Here is a 20,863-nt window from a genome sequence, read left to right as displayed (position 1 = left end):
CACCTGCTGCCTTGCTCGGCCATGGAGGCTGCCCCCTTCTCTGACGGCAAGGATGGGCGTGGGGAGAACCCGCCCTCTGTGCTCCCCTCGGCCTCTCCACTTCAGGGTGTTTGTTGGTTTATTAATGACTGGGGCCCAGGAGGCATCCCTGCCCTGAGAACTGCCTTCAGTGTTTCCTAAGCTTCTTCACATACTGTTGATTTAACCCTACCAGTGCCCTGGAAGCAGGTATTATCATTATTCCTGGGTAGAGACCAAATCACTGCAGCAGGAGAGACGCTGGGACCGATCACAGAACTAACTGGCCAAGGTCCAAGCCCAGGTTTCTGACTCCAAGTTCTGGCCTCTGATTCACCACTTGAGGTGCCTGGGAGGGCCTCAGTCCCCCCATAAAATAGGAAAAATGGTCCCTCACTCTGTCTCTTCCACTGTGTTTGGAGATGCAGGGAGAGGAGGTAACAAGAACCATGTGACCTTGAAAATGGACTTAATCTCTCTTTTCTTCACGCATATGATAAAAATGTCTATAGAACCCATCTTATATGGTTAATGTGAGGTTTAAATGGGATAATTTCAAGCCCTTAGCAGAGTGTTTGTTATATAGTAAGTGTTCCATAAGTGGTTAATTTGTATCACCGTAAGCAAAAGGCCTCTCACAGTGCCTCCTGGGGGGGCGGTGGCACTAGAAAGGCCAACTACTGCCCCCCTCGTCCCCCAGCTGCTCACACGGGACTCTGGGTATCATTCCCGACACACCAGTCCTCCACCCGCTACTGCAGGATAAAGTAACAGTAATTAAATGTGTATTACATTCTGGGCCCAGATACCTTCCACCCTATCACCCTGAGAGGCATTATTATCCCCACTTTACATGGGAGGGAACTAAAGCTCAGAGAGGTAGAGTGACCTGCTTCACATCACACAGCTCATGAGTGGTGGAGCAGCTTGGTTTGCCTGCAAAGACGGTTCCCATTTTACTGAACCAGCCTGCGTTTCTTTTCAGCCGCACTTCCTCCCCAGGAGACCAGAGTCTCTCCTGTCCAACATCTGGACCGAGTTTAGCCAACACAGGGATGTTACAAGGATAGAGCGGAACTCCGGTCACACCACTGCAGGTCCTGACCTGGCCTTGTTTAAAAGGGATTCCAGGAAGGAAAGAGAGTTAAAACCATGTGTGCTGTGTGTTCCCTAGGTGTGGACGCTGTCATACACCGTGTGTCGTCCTATTTTATCCCCTCAACCACCCTGAGAGGGAGGAAGCCTCATCCCCATTTTATAGATGAGACAACAGAGGCTAGCAAGTGCCTAAGTCACTTTGCCAAGATCACATAGGTAGCACATAAACGGCAGAGGGTGTAGGGGCTCAGGACTTGTAGCCACAAAAAAAGGACATTAAAATACTTAGAAACACCAAAGCAAGCCTGAAAAAAAAAGTTGATTTGAACTATGTACACTGATACCAGGAAAATACATGGCATATTATACTTGTGACCACGAAGAGTGAAAGGCTCTGGGTCCAGCTGAGTGTCTCAAAAGGAAACTCTGTGGCAGGGCTCACCAAAGGGGCCTTGGGGACAGTAGTGGGGAACCCTAACTTTCCTAGGAAGTCCCCTAACAGCAAACTGCCCCCCTCCCCAGGCTCCGCGGGGTTGACCAGATGGCCGTGCCCGGGCTCCTCACTTCTCCTCCCCCAGCCTCACTAGAACTAGGTACTTGCAGAGACGTTCTAACTTTTTCCCCCCATTAAAGAAAAATAATGTAATCCACAGTACAACTCTACTTGGTCCAAAACCTGCTTATTGAAAATCTACTTTGGGGAAGAAGGAGAGTACATGGCATGATTCCCCAGGGAATGATCTCTGTTATGCTTCATTTTGACAGCAGGAAAACAGAATTAGATTTCCTGTTCCTAATTCGACTTGCAGTGTCTCTTGGCCCTGCATTAATAAGGAAGATGGAAGAGTGTCTCCTCCCAAGCTCTGAGCTGCATTTCCCTTCAGTCCCTCATTTCTTCAGCCTTTGATTAGATTTTGAATCCTCTTTGCCCTTGAACTTCTCCTGTTCTTGCCCCACCTTCCCTCCCCCCAGTAGGTGGGGCCAGAATCACTCAGCAGCCTTCATAGATGAGTCCTCCGAGCAGCACTGTGTGGTTGATGGGTCTCCCTGGGATGTGGGCCGGCCTCTCTAGCACTTGGGCAGGCTCATCCTCTCCAGAACTTTGTGCTCAGCCATCCCGCACCCCACTCAACGGAGCAAGGGGACACACTGTTCCAGGGAGATCTCTGCCCTTCAAAGGACACTGTGCCTGCTGGGTAGAGCCCACCCTGAGCTGCTCCTCCGAGTCTGCTGGTGCAGCCCAGGAGGGTGGGAGGGGCCTCGGAGGAGGAAGCCCTGGCTCATAGTCGGAAGACCGGAGTTAAGAGTCTTGGTTTTGTCATGGACCAGCTTCGTGACCTTAAGTCAAGTCACTTAGCAGCTCCAAGACTCTTTGCTCAGCTCAGAATGACTGGGAAAGAGGCAGGCAGAGTGGGAAAACATAAGTGAAAGTGCTTTGCAATCTGCAAGGAACTGTTAGAATGTCGGAGAATGCCAATTCCAGTGGAAATAGCCCTGGGCTAGGAGGCAACAGTATCTAGCATGGTACTTGGCACACAGCAGGTGTTTAACAAACATCTGAACAACTTACTTCCCAAAGCCCAGTAAGAGCTGAAGCAGAGGAAACAGGGCTCAGCTTCAAAGCAAGAGGGACTGTGGCTAGACACAAGAAAGAACTTCCTGTCAGGTTGGTGAGACGCTGTACCCTGCACAGATGAGGACTGCAGGACAATCTTTGCCCGGGCATATTTACAGCCTGTCCTCTGTCTCTCAACATTCTCACTGGGTGCCTGGGGTGTGCCAGTTCAGTCCTGCTTGAGTGGGCTTGTGGCAGAAATTTCCGGGGGACAATCCTTGATTCTGTTACACCTTTCAATGCTGCGAGGATGCTACACGAGGAGGGCCACCTGGTGGAATGCAACATATCCCAGCTGTGTTCCATCAAATACTAGCCTCCTGTGAGCTTTTAGATCAGCATCCTTTTGGGGGCATATGATCAAACCTATTTGGAAGATGCTGAGGTAAATAGTTGTTTTGACCACAGGACAACTCAGAGTGTCCATGCTAATGTGTGCTGAAAATCTCCACGAGGGAGAGATAGAACGAAGTGTTATCTAAACATTTCTCTCTTTCTTTAGCCACAAAATGCTTCGTCCACAAAACCCTTATCATCTAAAACAATGCTGTCCAATAGCACTTTCTGTGAAGACAGAAATGTTCTATACCTGTACTGTCCACACGTGGCTACTGAGCACTTGACATGTGGCTAGAGAGACTGAGGAACTGGACTATAAATTGTATTAAACTTTAAGATGGGGAATTCCAACATTTCCAAACCCACTGGGTTGTTGTAACAATTAAATAAGGTATACAAAAAGCATACATAGTTGGGACTCAGCTACTTTGTTTCTTGGGTAGCATAGAGCAAATAATCACGTTGTGTTGAATAAATGAATGCAGGTACAAGTGGAGTCAGTAAGGTGCAGAGGTCCCGTAAAGAAGATGGTTCTGACCCTTGGCAGGGAGGGGGCTTTTGTTTCCAGATGCTGTAGGGATTCCAGGATGGAGGAGGGACTTACACTACAGAGCAGTTCTGAGGAGCCATAGAGAAGAGCCTTATGGAGATGGAGAACCTCTTCCAGTGCAGCCCACCCAGCCCCGCAGGGGAAGACCTGCATGGGTGAGCCACACTGGACACAGACGCCTGCATCTTGGGCTCCGGGCCCCAGTGGTAGCCAGTAGCCAGCACCTGTCTGTGTGTGGTGCACAGCTGTCACCGGGAGCACACAGATGCACAGATTTGCTGGAATGTGCTGGCTTAAATTAGCTAAATCTCATACACACTAAATTTATGTCGCAAATTGAGAGTCAGAGAAAATGCATTTCTAAAACCTGCATTTGCAAAAAAAAAAAAAAAAAAGCTTTATCGGGAGTTGACCTTGGACCTTGTTCCATCAGAAAAATCTATTCTCCGAGGAAAGAAGCTCTTCAACCCATCAAGTACAAATGCATCCAATTTTATATTTCCCTCTCTCTCCTTAACAATGAGGCTGAAAATGTGGGAACTGCGTTTGCAGATCCCAAAAGGCTTGGTGGTCGGCCAGTCTCCCTGTAACTGAGCTCCTCTCTGATCCGCGCCTGCACAGGGAGTTCTGGCAAAGGGTGCTCCTGGACTACTCTCTCTCTTTCACCTACACACACGGACAAACAGGACACTTGGACACAAGGACACTTGGGAATCCCCGAATCCTCTGGTTATCGATCCCACGATTGGAAGGAGCCCGCCCCTTCTTGGCGTATCATCTGCAGCCGGGGCGGGGGGTGGGGGGCAAATCAATCAGGTTGAAATCAACAAGATCTGACCATCTGGGGTGGAGCCAGCCTGGGGAAACTTACATTCTGCTTTGGCACAGATGAGGCAGGCGGTGGTGCAATTGAAGAAGTTCAGGATCCCAGCTACAGCCACGCTGATGTCAGTGCTGCTGGGGTGGAGGTTCAGGGTTGTGAATCTCTGGAACTGGAACTTGATAAACTCCTCCGGGGCCACTTTGAAATGAGGGACCTGGGCGGAAGAGCAAAAGTGGGCAGCAGGGAAGATCCGGAACCAGCGAGTCAAAAAGAAAAGAGGGATGAGTGAGACAAAGCTGCAGAGGGTGGCTTCTTTTGTAAAAGACCTTTGCCTGGCAAGAGAAGGAACTTGCAAGACTCGGGGCACCCACTCCACAGGAGGAAGATGACGTGGCATCCATGACAACGCTTGAGACCCAGGATGGGAAACCCTTCAGCCGGGGACCTGGATAAATGTACTGTGGACCTTGGAGCTGGGGTCTGTGGCCCTGAGAAGACAAAACAATAGGTCTTTATTCTCAGAAGAATGGCCCGCTGCTGGGCAGAGAGACAAATGGCTCTTAAAGGCATAATCCTTATATTATTTTATGTGTGGTTAATGAATAAGAGCAGGGATGGCAAAAAGAGAAAAACACTGCCCTGGGGACTAAGGGAGGGGTCCCCTCAGCCCAGTCTAGCCAACAGATCAATAAACCAGCTCCCATCCTGGGTAAAAGCCTGGGATGGGTTCCTCCGTAGACTTATGTGAGGAGGGGGAAGCGCTGCAGGCTGGGAAACCATCTAGAGGGCCTCCGGATGGAGCCCGGTAAATAAATACCTGCTTTGGCTTCATTAGGACAGTGTCAGCTTCCCTCTGCATCTATTCCTGACATTTCAGGGAGGCACTGCCCCTGCCTTCTGCCTCTCTTCTCCAGGAAAGAGATATTAACAGGCTGGGATGGCTGCTTTACTGGCAGCTTAGGCTATTGGGTAGGTAATAGGAAAGTTAAAACGTAATAAGCTTCCATCCACCTTGATTTTATTATGTCACCCTGGTACCCAGAGCCAGAAGAGCTAAAGGCTGCTTGTGCCTCTATCCGAGATGGGGCTGAAACCTCAACCCTCATCCTCACTTAGGGTGCCCAGTGTGAGGGCCAGATTATTGTGAGCATGGGTTTGGACTGATGTGAAAGTGAGTAAGATTCAGGGTAGACAGCAAGAAGAACTTCCTGATGGTGAGTTGGTTGGTTCCTAGAATGGGTTATTCAGACATGATTGCAGAAGTTTTCTCTGCCTGGGCTGGCCCAGAGTCTGGGATGACATTGACACGGTCCCTGTAGGATTCTGCTACCTTATCCTTTTAAGCTTCTGGAAGAAGTCAGCCAGAGACCAGAGCTCCTCTGAGACTGGGATGAGGGGAGGGTAAAGATTTAGCAGAAACTAGGGAGAAAATTCCTGAATTCAACTAGGATTAGCCCTTGAACCACAGAGAGAGGGCAACCAATGTTTTTTAGCAGAGACTGAAAAGCATAGAACTGGGGAGAGAGACTGGTGAGTGATGACATTAAAGAATGACGTTGACCTGCGGTGTGTCCTAAGGGGCCTTTCTTCCCACTGATATTTTGCAACGCTTACAATCTGTCTAAAATGAATAACAAATGCACCTTGAAAGGAAAAAAAGGTCACAGAAGGGTAAGATGGAGGCCAGGCTGGGCAGGGGCAGGGTGGCCAGGCTGGCTGGCTTACACATCTGAGCATCTCTGCCCAAGGCCCTTCCCGTGTGGCCACCCAGCCTATCGGGTTCCAGCAGCAGCTAACTTACCCCCCCAGCAAAGAAGGTACCCTTAGAGATTCCCTTGGATCCACCAATCCCAGAGATGGAGCAGGCAAAAGGCTCAGGAAAGTGAAGACTCAGGAAAATGGGTTTTAGAGTCTACGGTCCTGGGTTTGCATCTGGGTTCTGCTGTCTGATTTGGGGCAAACTGCTTAACCTGGCTAAGCTGCATTAACATGGAGAAACAACAGGTGCAGCAAGGCAGAAAGCAGACAGCCACAGGGGCTGCAGACATCTTAGCAGCATTTAAAAGAATGAACCCCTCCGTGAGAACTCCATTTCTTTTCCCTGAAGCTGAAGGGAATCAGTGTGAGGCAGTTCAGCCTCATAAAATAGTAAAAGAAGTGCAAAATCTGAATGGAGAGGAAAGGTTGCTCTGGAAGGAATATGACCAGACAAAGGAGGGGTAACCGTCTGGCCATTCACAGCCCGCCTGGCTGGTCAATGGCACAGGGTCCGGGGCGGCGGGATGGGAAGATGGGTGCAAATCAGGGTCTCCACCTCCAGCCTGAAATGCCAAGCAGGGTTAAGGGATGTGTTCACTGAGATAAAATAGCCACTGAACACCAAGAGGAGGCCATTCTGGAGTGGGAACTGGGGGGATGACTGTAGGGGACAGTGAGGAAAGTGTGCTGGGGAAGAGGGAGGGGGCGGGAAAAAAAGGAGAGAGCAGAAAAGAGGAAATGGGCAGCCGAAGTCTTGGCAACCTCACTTGGTGAAGATCATAGCAAACGGGAAATAACAACCTGCCACAGATCTGAGCTGTTACTTGGAGTCTGGCAAGAAAGATTTAAATTAAACATCAGGTCTAATTTGCGGGGGCCCAGGCCTGGGAGATGCTGGAAGGGACTGCAGTCAGACAGAAGCTCTTTTTTTTGGCCTGGGCTGGCTCGGGAGTCATCTTTCAGGACATCTGGGAGGAAGGATGGGGGAGTTGTCAACACAGACCCTGCCCATGGCCTGAAGCTCAAGGATTCAGCCTACAGGGCAGTGGTAAGTAAGACCCATTGCAGGACTGGAGCTAGGACCGCAGGGCCCTCTACTGTGCTGGTAACAATTCTTAGAGTGGGTTCCTAAAACAGAGAAGACCAATATTCTTCCCAAAGCCTCAGGGACCAAGCCCTCTGATCATAAAAGAAGTGGGAGCATCAAGGGAGTGGCTTCCAGAGGGTCTGGGGTAAGCAGGGGCCTGTCTATCGCTCCACTGCCTTGGTGAGGGCAGCTCACTAAGGAGGTGCCCCATCCTATTGCAAGAACCGGATCCTCCCAAAGCTAACGCTTCTGGAAGGCTGAGCCTCTAGGCTCCCAGGACAGGTGCAAATTTTGCCCTTCCATCCCCTGTCCCTCCGCCCTGCCCCTCCACAGCTCCTGACCATCAAGCTCCATCTGTTCCCAAAAGACCTGGCTAGAAGGCCCTTGGGAGGCTATGGGGTCACCTTGCCACTGTCTCCCAGGAATGTATCTGAAAGGGGAAGGACTGATTGATTCCAAGAAGGACCAGGAAAGATTCCGGCAATAGAATCTCTGAAGTTTCCAATTTGTTTTCTCCTGGGGAAAAGGAGGGAGAGAGTTGCTGGAATAGGGAGCAGGCTATTTATTACTCAGAAACTCATCCCCGACCATCTTTATCTCCCAGGGAACGAGAGCTAGAGGGAATGGACCCAACACTTTGGAGAAGTAAACACTGGAATTGGTGAATGAAGAAGAAAGCAAAATAAAATCTCTTTTCTAGAGAGCTTACAAAACAGAGGTTTTCAAACTTTAATTCAGCTCTAAAATGTAGCAAGGCCTGGCCCCAAAGGTATTCTTCCCCAGAGTCCCAATATCTAAACAGAGACTCCGCAGCTGTTCCTGTGGAGCTCAGACTTCTGCCCTCTTGACCTCCCCTTGACCACCACCCTCCCCAGCCTCTCCCTCTACCTGCCGCCTTCAAGGGACACCACCTTCCCCTGTCACAGGACCCCAAGACTCGGAGGGGCTCAGCTTGAAAATCTTATGAAACTCTTCCTCTGAGTCCCCTGCATCCAAGCAACCTGAAAAAAGTAAGTGCCCAACAAAGGCCCAGTTCTTTTATTTATATTGATGTTGACCTTGACCTTGATTCACTCTTCCAGCCCTTAAGAATCCACGATATCTTTGGGCCTGGGGCACAGGCTGCCAGCCTGCAGAGAGCCCCCCAACCCTGCCCAGCACTCACCTCCTTCTCTCCACAGATGTTGCTGATGATGGAGCTGGAGGCCGGGCTGGAGGATGGTCCCAGGACAGCGACCACCCCCTTTGGAAGGATCTGACACACTGCAGCCAGCGGCAGGGGCAAAACGTGGGGAGCAGGAAAGGAAACAAGGCGCTCATCAGGTGGGGCGTGGGCTTCGGCCTCGAGTCCTCCGATCTTCCCCCGCTGGCCCCTCACCTCCCGCCCACCCCCCGTCCCCGGCCTGGTCCCCTCTCCTATTCTTCCAAACCTAGTGCCTCTCCTCCCCTGGACTACTGGGCTCCAGGACAGTTTGATTGGAGTTTATGGATGGTATTAAATGAGGAAATGACCCAGGTTATGACAACAGACGGCCTCAGCCAACAGGGTGTATAAATTGTCTGGGCTGTCACCGAAGGCTGGAGGCACACCGCGGAAACCTGCACGTCCCACCCCCTTTCTGCCTAGCCTGCAGGATGGATGCTGGGAGCCCGGGCGTGGCTGCTAAAGGGGCTATGGATCCAGCTCACAGGACGGCCAGCCAGCATGCAATCTGTTAGCACCCCCAAAGAGAAAGAAAGTCTAGAGAGGAAAAAAGGTAGACAAGCAGAGAGAAAAAGGAGAGTGAGGATGATGCAGGCAGAGAGAAGAAAGCAGCTCAGCTAAAGTCAAAGGGAACAGGAGAGAGAGAGGAGAAGGAAGAGAGAGAGTGAGTGGCCGAGAGGGCCCTCATCTTTCAATGCCACCCTCCTTTCACCTGGCCTGGAGCCTGGCGCTCCTGCTTCCCTGAGCCCATCACGTGACTTCCTGACCAACCAGCACGCTCTGTGACCTTGTACCTCCCCCTGGGGGAGGTGCCCTTCCCCCCTCTACCCCGGACGCTCACTCACCTGTCAAGGAGCACCTCAAATGCCACCTTCTCCTTACCCCTCCCGCAGCTCCTTTAAGTAGAATTCAGCCTCCCTGGGGCTCCGAGGCCCATGGATTTTCCCTCTGTTCTAAGACACTTGTAAATGTGTCTGTTTCAGTTTGTTGTTTAGATGTGTTTCTCCTCTCACTAGGTTTCAAACCTCTTAAAGGCCAGAGCTGAGATGTATTTATCTCTAAATCCCCACTTTGCATTTCCCTCGTGTCCAGCACAATGTTTTCTAAGCGCCCAGTTCATGTTTGTCCAATGAATGAGTGGATGGGTAGGACACGCAGTCAGAAGAGGAGAGAATGTAAGATTTTAAAATGCTACATCCTTTCGAATGATGGTTTTCTCCAGATACAGGCCCAGGAGTGGGACTGCTGGGTCGTATGGTAGTTCTATTTTTAGATTTTTAAGGAACCTCCATACTGCTCTGCACAGTGGCTGTGCAAATTTACATTCCTACCAACAGTATAGGAGGGTTCCGCTTTCTCCACACCCTCTCCAGCATTTATTGTTTGTAGATTTTTTGATAATGGCCATTCTGACCGGTGTGAGGTGATACCTCATTGTAGTTTTGATTTTACAATAGCCAGGACATGGAAGCAACCTAAATGTCCGTCGACAGAGGAATGGATAAAGAAGATGTGGTACATAGATACAATGGAATATTACTCAGCCATAAAAGGGAATGAAATAATGCCATTTGCAGCAACATGGGTGGACCTAGAGATTGTCATACAGAGTGAAGTAAGCCAGAGAGAGAAAGACAAATATCGTATAATATTGCTTATACGTGGAGTCTAGAAAAATGCTACAGATGACCTTATTTGCAAAGCAGAAATAGAGTCACAGAGGTAGAAAACAAACTTATGGTTACCAAGGAGGGAAGGAGGGGGTGGGATGAATTGGGAGATTGGGATTGACATATATACACTATTGATACTATGTATAAAATAGATAACTAATGCGGACCTACTGTATAGCACAGGGAACTCTGCTCAGTGCTCTGTGGTGACCTAAATGGGAAGGAAATCTAAAGAAGAGTGGATCTATGTATATATATAGCTGATTCACTTTGCTGCACAGCAGAAACTAACACATTGTAAAGCAACTATACTCCAATAAAAATTAATTTGAAAAAACGTTACAGACTGAGAAAGGAGAGGGGGAAGAAAAGGAGAAAACAGACAGAGAATGTAGGACAATTCTCAGCACACACATGGTGATATCAGAACCACAGAGCTGCCCCTCGGATTCTGCTCTGTGGTTCCCAGTCTCACTACGAGACGTCCTTCTCTGCAAACCTCAAAGCTCAACTCTGGACACATTTTTCTCCTACTCACATCAAGAGTCAGGTCAGTAAAGTGAGGTTAAGGAATCAGTCCAAGGATCCTTACTGAGCCAGCTGCAAAGCCACATCTGCAACCTGGGTGCTCTTTCTCCTAAAGCAGAGTCCTAACCACTGGCCCATACAGCCAAGTTATGGCTCTAATGGGGCACAGGCGGTGGGTTAGAGCACCAGGGTTCAAATCCCGGTGCTGTAGTTTATCACACAAATGACAGATCTGTAATTTATCACACCAACGATAGATCTGTGGGGTCTTCTTTCAGCCTGAGGCTCAGGCGGGGGTCCTTTAACATCTGGATCTCAGCTGACTGACAGGTTGCCAGCAGTGGGTGCCTGAGGGGGACTCAGTAGTACCACGTTCAGAACCCTCCCCAGCAACAGAGTAACTGTGGACAGGCTTTACCTTTGAAGAACCCTCTTCAAAGTACAAGCTACTTCCGTGGCTTGAACAGAAGTAGCTAGGGGCTGCTAGGGGCTCTAAATTCATTGGCCATCAAATTCCTATTCCTACAGCAGCCTCAGGGGTGGAGCTTAGTTCCTGATTTTACCTATAAGGCAACAGCATCCTAGGGATGGTAGGTGACTCCCCGTAAAGTCACACACCTAATAAAGGTCTGAGCCAGCGTTGGAATTCACGTCTGCGGACCCCACCCACCGCTCGTCCCACTACCTATTCATGTTACCTACAAGGCAACAGCATCCTAGGGATGGTAAGTGACTCCCCGTAAAGCCACACACCTAATAAAGGTTCGAGTCAGCTTGGAACTCACGTCTGCGGACCCCACCCACCGCTCGTCCCACTACCTATTCATGTTACCTATAAGGCAACAGCATCCTAGGGATGGTAAGTGACTCCCCGTAAAGTCACACACCTAATAAAGGTCCGAGCCAGCGCTGGAACTCAAGTCTGCGGACCCCACCCACCGCTCGTCCCACTACCTATTCTGTCTGCCCTACTCCTTGCAGCTACTTCGCCCATCTCTTTTCAACCCCCTATAGCTGAAGACCACACCCCATCTTGTTCTGCTGCACCTGCTTCCCCAAGGTCACCAATGTTTCTTATCAGTTCTTATCTCTCTTTTTGTAGCATTTGATGCTGCTGATTGCATTGTTCTTTTGAATTTCATGACACTATCCGATCCTGATTCTCAGCCGCTTCTCTGATTGGTCTTTCTCTCTTCCTCAGCCAACTCCTCTTCCTTCTCCTCTCCACTAAATTCAGCTTTTGTCCATGCCTCACCCTCCCTGGGCAATCTCGACCTTGCCTGTGGACTCCACATCTCATCTCTGCCCAGGTGATCCTACACCCTGACCCATGTCCTGGGTTACAAAACAAGTTCCACCTACCTGCTGGGCGTTGCCACAGGGACTACCTTCTGGTGTCTCTTCTGGCAGAGAGGCAAAAAGCACAGTCCTTAAGAGCACGAACTCTGATGCAAGCCTATCTGAGTGTGAGTCTTGACTGGGTCACTTACTAGCTGTGAGATCTTGAGCAAGTTACCCAAACTCTCTGAGACTGCTGTCTTATCTATAGAACTGGGATGCTAACAGCACCTCTCCTGCAGGGATGTCGTGAATAACAAAAAAACAAACAACCCAATCCAAAAATGGGCAGAAGACCTAAATAGACACTTCTCCAAAGAAGATATACAGATTGCCAACAAACACATGAAACAATGCTCAACATCATTAATCATTAGAGAAATGCAAATCAAAACTACAATGAGATATCATCTCACACCAGTCAGAATGGCCATCACCAAAAACTCTAGAAACAATAAATGATGGAGAGGGTGTGGAGAAAAGGGAACACTCTTGCACTGCTGGTGGGAATGTGAATTGGTACAGCCACTATGGAGAACAGTATGGAGGTTCCTTAAAAAACTAAAAATAGAACTACCATATGACCCACCAATCCCACTACTGGGCATATACCCTGAGAAAACCATAATTCAAAAAGAGACATGTACCAAAATGTTCATTGCAGCTCTATTTACAATAGCCAGGAGATGGAAACTACCTAAGTGTCCATCATCGGATGAATGGATAAAGAAGATGTGGCACATATATACAATGGAATATTACTCAGCCATAAAACGAAACAAAATTGAGCTATTTGTAATGAGGTGGATAGACCTAGAGTCTGTCATACAGAGTGAAGTAAGTCAGAAAGAGAAAGACAAATACCGTATGCTAACACATATATATGGAATATAAGAAAAAAAAATGTCATGAAGAACCTAGGGGTAAGACAGGAATAAAGACACAGACCTACTAGAGAATGGACTTGAGGATATGGGGAGGGGGAAGGGTAAGATGTGACAAAGTGAGAGAGTGGCATGGACATATATACACTATCAAACGTAAAATAGCTAGCTAGCGGGAAGCAGCCACATAGCACAGGGAGATGAGCTCGGTGCTTTGTGACCACCTAGAGGGGTGGGATAAGGAGCGTGGGAGGGAGGGAGACGCAAGAGGGAAGGCATATGGGAACATATGTATATGTATAACTGATTCACTTTGTTATAAAGCAGAAACTAACACACCATTGTAAAGCAATTATACTCCAATAAAGATGTAAAAAAAATAAAAATAAAAATAAAGTGAGTTAATACATACAAGGCACTTAGAGTGGTACTGATGTGTTACAGGACTCATTATTATTATTCCCAGTACATCATGTCTGTTATATACTTTTCATACATAATCTGATTTGATCTCCACACTGTCAGGAAGATTCATTATTATCCCCACTTTACAGATGGCGAAACTGAGGCTTAGAAAATTTAAGTGACTTGTTCAAGGTCACACAGGTCATATATGGTAGAGCTGGGCTTGAATTTGGAGATCCATCTGGCATCAAAGCCCAAGCTCTTAACCACTTCACTTTACCACCCTTAGCTCCTGAAGTTCAAACCGTGGTCGCCCTTGACTCTTCCTTACCTTTCCTTACTGCATCTACTCACTCGCTATACCAATCAGGGGCCAGGTTCTGACCATTTGACCTGCTCACCCCCCACCATCCTTTCCTTCCCACTCCCACTGTCACAGATCCGTCAGCCCCTTTTGCTACCTGCCTCCTAAGGGCTTTCTCCGTCTCCAGGATTCTTCATTTTCCAATCTGTTCTCCAAAGCGAGGCCAATTATAATCCTAAACACAGGTCTGTGTGCTCCTGCAGGGCAGAAAGCTTGTCTTATTTACCTCTGTGTCCTCCATGCCTAGCACAGGGCTGGACCCAGAGTTAACGTGCTCAATAAATAGCTGTTGAGCCATACTGAAGCCCACTCAACTCTTTTCATAGAAAATTGGAAATAAGCTAAATGTCCAATCATAAGGCAACAGTTATCTAAAGTGTGGGTCTTATACCCAAGTGGAATATTACTTAGGCATTTTAAATGCTTATGAACAGTTTATAATAATCTTTTTTTTTTTTTTTTTTTTTTTGCGGTATGCGGGCCTCTCACTGTTGTGGCCTCTCCCGTTGTGGAGCACAGGCTCCGGACAAGCAGGCTTAGCGGCCATGGCTCGCGGGCCCAGCCGCTCTGCAGCATGTGGGGTCTTCCCAGACCGGGGCATGAACCCGTGTCCCCTGCATCGGCAGGTGGACTCTCAACCACTGCGCCACCAGGGAAGCCCAGTTTGTAATAATCTTAAAAATATTTATGTAATAATATTAAGAGAAAGAAGCAGGATATAAAATTATATATGTATATCTACATGAAGGCTACAACTAAGCAAATACAGAAAATTGTTATGCACTGCAGAGTGACTGGAAGAAGAGGTTATAAAAGCCCACATTTATTAAGTGCTACTGATGGCCCATTCTAAGCACTTTATGTGAATTGACTTATTTAATTCTGGAAACAACCTGGTGTGATAGATTCTGTTGCTGTCACCCTCATTTTACAGATGAGAAAACAGAAAAGTTAAAGGGCAGAGTCAGGGTTCAAACTCCCGACCCCTCACCCCAGGGTCAGCTCCCTGCCACTGCACATCTCCTCCCACTTCCCGCCAGCTCACCTGGAACCCACTCCAGATTCTCCTACCTGAACCTATTCCCAAGTTGTTCTCTCTCACTAGACCAGGGGTCTTAACCTTCTGCCTGAGATCTGTGGGCAGAAGTCAGTGGTCTGTGAACATTTTCGGGGAAGAAAAATGGCATTATTTTCTCTTAACCCCTAACAGAAGTTCAGCATTTCCTTCAATTTGGAATATAGGCAATAAACCACAGTATATTAGCAGTTGCCGTGACTTTGTCATTGATAGACATCATGAGTGTTTTCATACCACATTACAGTGCTGCAGATGTCTTGAAATATCATTCATATTCATAATTACTTTGAAATTACATTAGTAGTTAGGTTTGGCTATTGAATACCTTAATAGAGAAATACATACATTAATATATCACTATTAAAATATTTTACCTGCATTTCCATATAATTGGTTTCCCTGGTCATCCTATCTATGTAATTTTATTCATTTAAAAACTTTTTTCTGAGAAAGGAGTCCATTAGCACCCACAGACTACCATGGTCTAGGCCCTCTCTTGCCCTGCTGCCTGGAAAACTCCTACTGATCCTCCAGTACCCCACTCAGTTCTTGCCCATAGGTGAGAAGGTGCCGTTCCCTCCCAATATTCATATCACACCGTGGCTCTGAGTCAGCTTCATGCTGGGTAGGTCAGCATCCCTGTTCTCTGAATTCCTGGCCAGCTTCTGCCCCAAGCTAGCTCATTATGCAGGGTCTCAGTAAGGAGAAGCTTCTAAAAAGAAATTCTTACAGAAGGTCACAATCCCTTATTCCCAATTCCAAAATCCAAAAGGCTCTGAAACTGAATGGTTTCATCAAACTCATTTGGTGGCAAAATCTGATCTAAATAGATAGATGTGAAGCTATTTATAATATATGAATATCTGAATGTAAGCATGCATTTAATTTTGAGTGTGGGGTTCAGCCCCAAGTCCCATCTGAGATGCTACTTAATGTATGGTATAAGCACCACATGACCTTTCCAGTATCCGGCAAGTTCTGAAATCTAAACACATCTGGCCTCAAGGGTTCGTGGACCTGTGCTTGCTGTTGTGAGTGTCCATCTCCCACTTCCCACTGGATTGGAAACTCCTTGAAGGCAGGGGTCACATTTATTCAGTCCTGGCAAAAAGGAATTCATCAATAGATGTTTGTTCAACTGAACTGAAATGATTCAAAATGGGTGCAATGAAAGTGTATTATCATCTTCCCAGCAGTCATGGCCTGGGGATTTCCTGGGATCTGGGAATTGTTCTTTCATTCCCTATGAAGGGTGCAGGCATCGTTTCAGTAGAAATGAAAATCAGTTATAAAGGACCTCAGTTCTGAAACTTCCTGGACCCTGTTTCTGCAGGCCCCGGCTATCTTGTGAGGATCTCTGAGCAGTTTGAGGGGTGGAGGACAGGGAGGTGCAGTCTACTTCTGCCTCCCAGGGAGCAGGGAGAGGTGAGTGATGTTGCCATGGCAACCAAGTTTCCCAGCCAGCAGAGGAGTTGGAAGGCAACTGGCAGAGCAGCTGCAGGAATAAAACACCATGATGGGATGTTGCAAGAAGGGGAAACTTCTTCCCCTGGAGATACCAGCTCCGGCCTGGATTTGAAGTCTCCTTAGACACCTGGGCTGGACAGGAGGTGCTTATGGGAACTTCACCTTCTCTGAGTCTTCACAGGGAGGGGAAGGGTCTGGCTGCGCTGAAGATGGCACAGAGCAGTTACTCACAGGCTCACCGGTGGCAGGCCCTCCAGGGAAGGGGCAGCTTCCGGGGTGGGGACGAGGAAACTGGGGCTTCTTTATTTACAGCGTGGCGCTCCCCGAGCCCCTGTGGTAAACAATCGGGGCCACCGGTAGCTGATATCGAGCAGAGGCCGGGAGAGCTCAGAGTCCTGCACATAAAGACACTTCGGGGCGCCGAAGCCCGAGTGGAGCCGAAGCGCAGGTCTCTCTGTGTGCTTGGTCGTGCTGTGCTATCCGGAGTGAGGCAAACAACCGTCTCCATCAGCACCAAGGACTACCTGCTCCTTGTGCCCGAGCCTCGGGAGCATTGTCCACTCTCAGTTCTGTGAATGGACTGGCCTTGCTGGCCTCAGAGCCGAGAGGGGTGCTGTGAGGGTGCAGTGCCAGGTCTCTGCACTGTCACGCCCCACAGTGGGGACCTCCCTGGTCAGCGTGCCCCAGGGTATCGGAGAACTCAAAACTGCCACCGGCTGTCACAGGGATGAAATGAACAGTGTGGGGAATATAGTCAATGATAATGTAATATCTTTGTATGGTGACAGATGGTAACTAGACTTATCACGGTGATCACTTTGTAATACATAGAAATATCAAATCACTATGTTACACACCAGTAACCAACAGCGCTGTAGGTCAATTATTCTTCAAACACAAACAAACCAACTCACAGGAAAGATCAGATTCATGGTTACAAGAGGCAGAGGGTGCGGGGAGGGGGAATCGGATGAAGCAGTCCAAAGGTACAAACTTCCAGTTATAAAAGAGCTGGGGATGTAACGTACAACGGGATAAGTATAATTAACACAGCTGTATGTTCTATATGAAAGTTGTCAAGAAAGTAAATCCTAAGAGTTCTCATCACAAGGAAAATCTTTTTTCTATTTCTTTAATTTTGTATCTATATGAGGTGATGGATGGTCACTAAGCTTACTGTGATAATCATTTCACAATATATGTAAGTCAAATATTATGCTGTACACCTTGAACTTACACAGTGCTGTATGCCAACTGCGTCTCAATAAAACTGGAAGGAAAACAAACCCACCATTGGCTCCTCTCACCAACGGCGTATCATTCAAAGCCCTCAACCTGGTCCCAGACCACCATGGAAGCAGCAGCACCATGTACGGGGACTTTACACACGCAGGCACCGGGCTGGCAGACATAATACCACCCTGAATCCTTACAATCATCCAGAGAGCGAGGAGTTACAATACTAGTTTAGGTGAAATTTATCAAGAGTTCACCTGACTCCTGGCACTGCTCTAAGTTTTCTAAGCGCATCATCTCACTTAATCTTTCAGCAACTTCATGAAGTGAGAACTCTTATTGTTCCCATTTGACAGATGAGGAGCTTGAGGCATAGGAGATAAGCCCCCGGTGCTGGGGATTAGGATCCTGACCACTATTCTACACAGCTCTCCAGTCCTGGCCTTCACCACCGCCCGTCCCCCGGCAGATGCTCCCTGTTTTAGCCACACCCAGCTGTCATTGTGCCTCAAGGTATTCCATTTTTTTTTCCTTCCTCAAGCATGCTATTAAGGCTTCTGCGTGGATGCCCTCACCTGACAAATAGTCCAAGCTCTGGCCCAGCGGCCTTACCTGACGGCCTAGCTACACCTATGACCTACTTCTGACCTCCGTCTGCCCTTGTCTGAGCCACTCCCTGGCAAGCCCACAGCAGAGGCACTGAGATTTATGTCACTTTTCAGATGTGTGGTCTTAGCTGCCTCCTGGGAAAGGCCGTGAGCCTCAGTTTCCCCATCTGTAAAATGAGGAGGTTGGGCCAGGCCATTTCTAACCACTGTAATTCAATGCATTTCTGAGTCCCTGTTACGCATACGTGAGGGGGGAAAGGGAAGCAGGGAATGCGTGTTGAATGACTCATCACTATCCGGATGCCTTCTCTTCTGGCTTCTCACCTTTTTCCCTGATGCTGACTTGGAGTCATTCTATTGAGCTGATGGAGGGATGTTAGCCTTTACTTACTAGAAGCAGCTCTGAATCAGCAGAGGTCGTGCCCACAGAGCCTTCGAGAAGCTCGGGATCCTGCGCGGGAGGGGCAGCTGGAAGCCCACTCTCTGTGCCCACCTCCAGGCACTGGGGCCTCACGGGCCCGAGAACCAGTGAGCCTCGGGGTTTCCAGGGGAAACAGTGTGGACAGCTGATAGCACGCTTGTCCTCATAGAGACAAGCCAGGGCAGAGGTGAGGGGCTGACAGGGAGGCTCCTGCTTTTAGCTCTGCAGTAAATTAAACTTCAGACTGGCTCTGGCAGCAGCAGGGATGGTGCCTCAGGGTGTCTGGGTGATAAGGGAGGGGGTGGCACTTAGTTTAGCTCTAATAGGTTCGCTGTAGGAGACACAGGGATCTATAGGAACAGAGGAGGGCGATGCTGTGGGAGCTTGCTGCACGAGAAAGGCAGAGATGGAGATAAGATACTTGAGCAAGGAATGGAAGGGATGGCCGAGCGGGGAGGTGACCTGAGAGGTCTTGTCCAGCCCTCTTATTTCAGATCTGTGGGCTGCGCAGAGGGAGCTGGGAAGTCAAACATCAAGAAGCCTGAGGCAATGATGGTGACCAGGCAGAGAGGTAGAGGGGATTAGACGTGCGTCTGAGGAAGCTTTTTGGGTGACCCTCACTTTAAATAAACCCACTATATGAAAATCTATGTGAACCAGATAAAAGCAGGGTGGTTTGCTACTTGTATCTTCCCAGTGTCCAGGTTGTTATTAACACCCCGTGTGATACTTTCCATCTCCCAGCCTTGCTTTCAACTAGCAGATGAGATGGCTGAACTCCAGCATCTTTAGTTTTACACTTCATCCTCTTCGATTCTGAAATTGCCATTGCTGCCCTTGAATGACACGCCCGTCCCCAATGTGACTCCTTATTTGTGCAGAGTTTTTGAAACTCACCTATTGCCGAGAGTGGGCACAAGAGTACCCTGTAGGATTGCTACCACCTCCATTTAGATCAGAGCCTCTGCTTTCTGCAGCCAAGAATGTCATCACTAGGATCTCTTTTATCCCCTTGAAGCGGAGTCTCGGGGCACCGGGTGACAGGTGTGAGGTTGGGGGCATTCGTCAGGGCCCCAGAGCCACTCAAGTAGTTTTACATTAACAATGCAAATCAACCCCAGGCCACTAACCCAGGGAAGACACAGCCACCATGAGACTGAGCAGTAGCTGGCTCTGGGAGGCACACAAAGGCTCAGAGCTGTCGGATGCATCAACCCAGAAAACGGGAAAGAGAGGGGAATATCCAATTATGATCGAGGCCCCACGAGGCACCTGACATTAAGACAGGTGGTGTGAGAGGAGCCCGGGAGGTAGACGGTGCCGCCAGGTAGGGATGGCTGAACTCTGAGACAGGGAGAGAGACAGGATGGTCAGAGGGGGAGGAAGCCAGCTCCAAGGCGGGGAGGTGGTGCTGGTGAGAGAATAAAGCCAACAACGAAATCCATAGCTGCCACTTACTAACTACCTGGTATGCGCACGGTGCTAATGAACTCACCTGCACTGTCTCGTGTCCTGCTCCGGATGACCCTAGGAGGTGTTATTACCATCACCTCATTTTACAAATGAGGAAACGGAGGCACGAAATGGTTAAGCAGCCTGTCCACTGTCACACAGATAGTAAACAGCAGAGCCAGGATGGAAACTTGGTCGGTCTGATCCTAAAATCCATGTTCCTACTCTTTATACCACAGTCTCCCCAACGTAGGGATCGCAGAGCTGTTGTTCCTCCTTCATCTGGGGACGCTGCCTCCTTTTAATCTCATTCCCCCATCCCGCCACTGACCCCCCAGTCCCGCCCCAACCCACTTGAGCTAAACGTGGTAACCCACCACCCACTCTCCCCCTTACTGTGGGAGGGAAAGAGCGAGCGGGGCTGGAAGCTTTCTATGAACTATCTGGGTGGTGTTTAAAATCCACTGCGGGAGAGAGCAGCTCAGGCTTTAGATGAAAAGCCTTTGGGGTAGAAAGATCCCAAAGCCCTCTTTTCTAACAAATGCTAATCATGCCTCAAACACAGTGAGATGTAAAAGCTGAACCAAGGGCCACGTGATAGTAAAATACTTGGTGCCTAAAAGAGGGGCCTTAGAAAGATGCTCCAAAGCTCTGTAATGTGGAAAAAAGATATCAGTTTCCTTTCTTCCCCTGATTCATCCAGCTTAATATTTTAGATGCATTGACTCCTCTAAGCCTGGGTCATTGGGAGAAGAAATGTACATCTGCTAATGACCCCCACCCTCAGTGGGCAATCCATGCTTTCTGTCCTGCGAGGGAAACCCTGAAGAACCAAAGAAAAAGAAGGGGGAGTTGGTTTTTCAAAGAATAGACTACAGAACCATTTAGCAATCGGGACCCCCGTCTGCGACCTGCCC

At 48.7% G+C, this 20,863-nt stretch overlaps 1 protein-coding gene across 1 annotated transcript in view; it reads right to left on the bottom strand.

Moving 5' to 3' along the window:
- Nucleotides 1-20,863, bottom strand: part of GRIK4 (glutamate ionotropic receptor kainate type subunit 4) — a gene marked incomplete at its 5' end in the record, with an annotated part of 311,497 nt that overhangs the window by 151,394 nt on the left and 139,240 nt on the right. The window contains 2 exons of the mRNA XM_082626891.1: nucleotides 4,492-4,657; nucleotides 8,454-8,551. Of these exons, the coding sequence (XP_082483017.1) occupies nucleotides 4,492-4,657; nucleotides 8,454-8,551 (264 nt within the window). The remainder of the gene's footprint in view (nucleotides 1-4,491; nucleotides 4,658-8,453; nucleotides 8,552-20,863) is intronic.

This window comes from Mesoplodon mirus, assembly GCF_964341445.2.
Source record: "Mesoplodon mirus genome assembly, chromosome: 7".
NCBI lineage: Eukaryota > Metazoa > Chordata > Mammalia > Artiodactyla > Ziphiidae > Mesoplodon > Mesoplodon mirus.
Note: the sequence above shows the minus strand (reverse complement) of the source record. Positions and strands in the feature narration are given on the sequence as shown.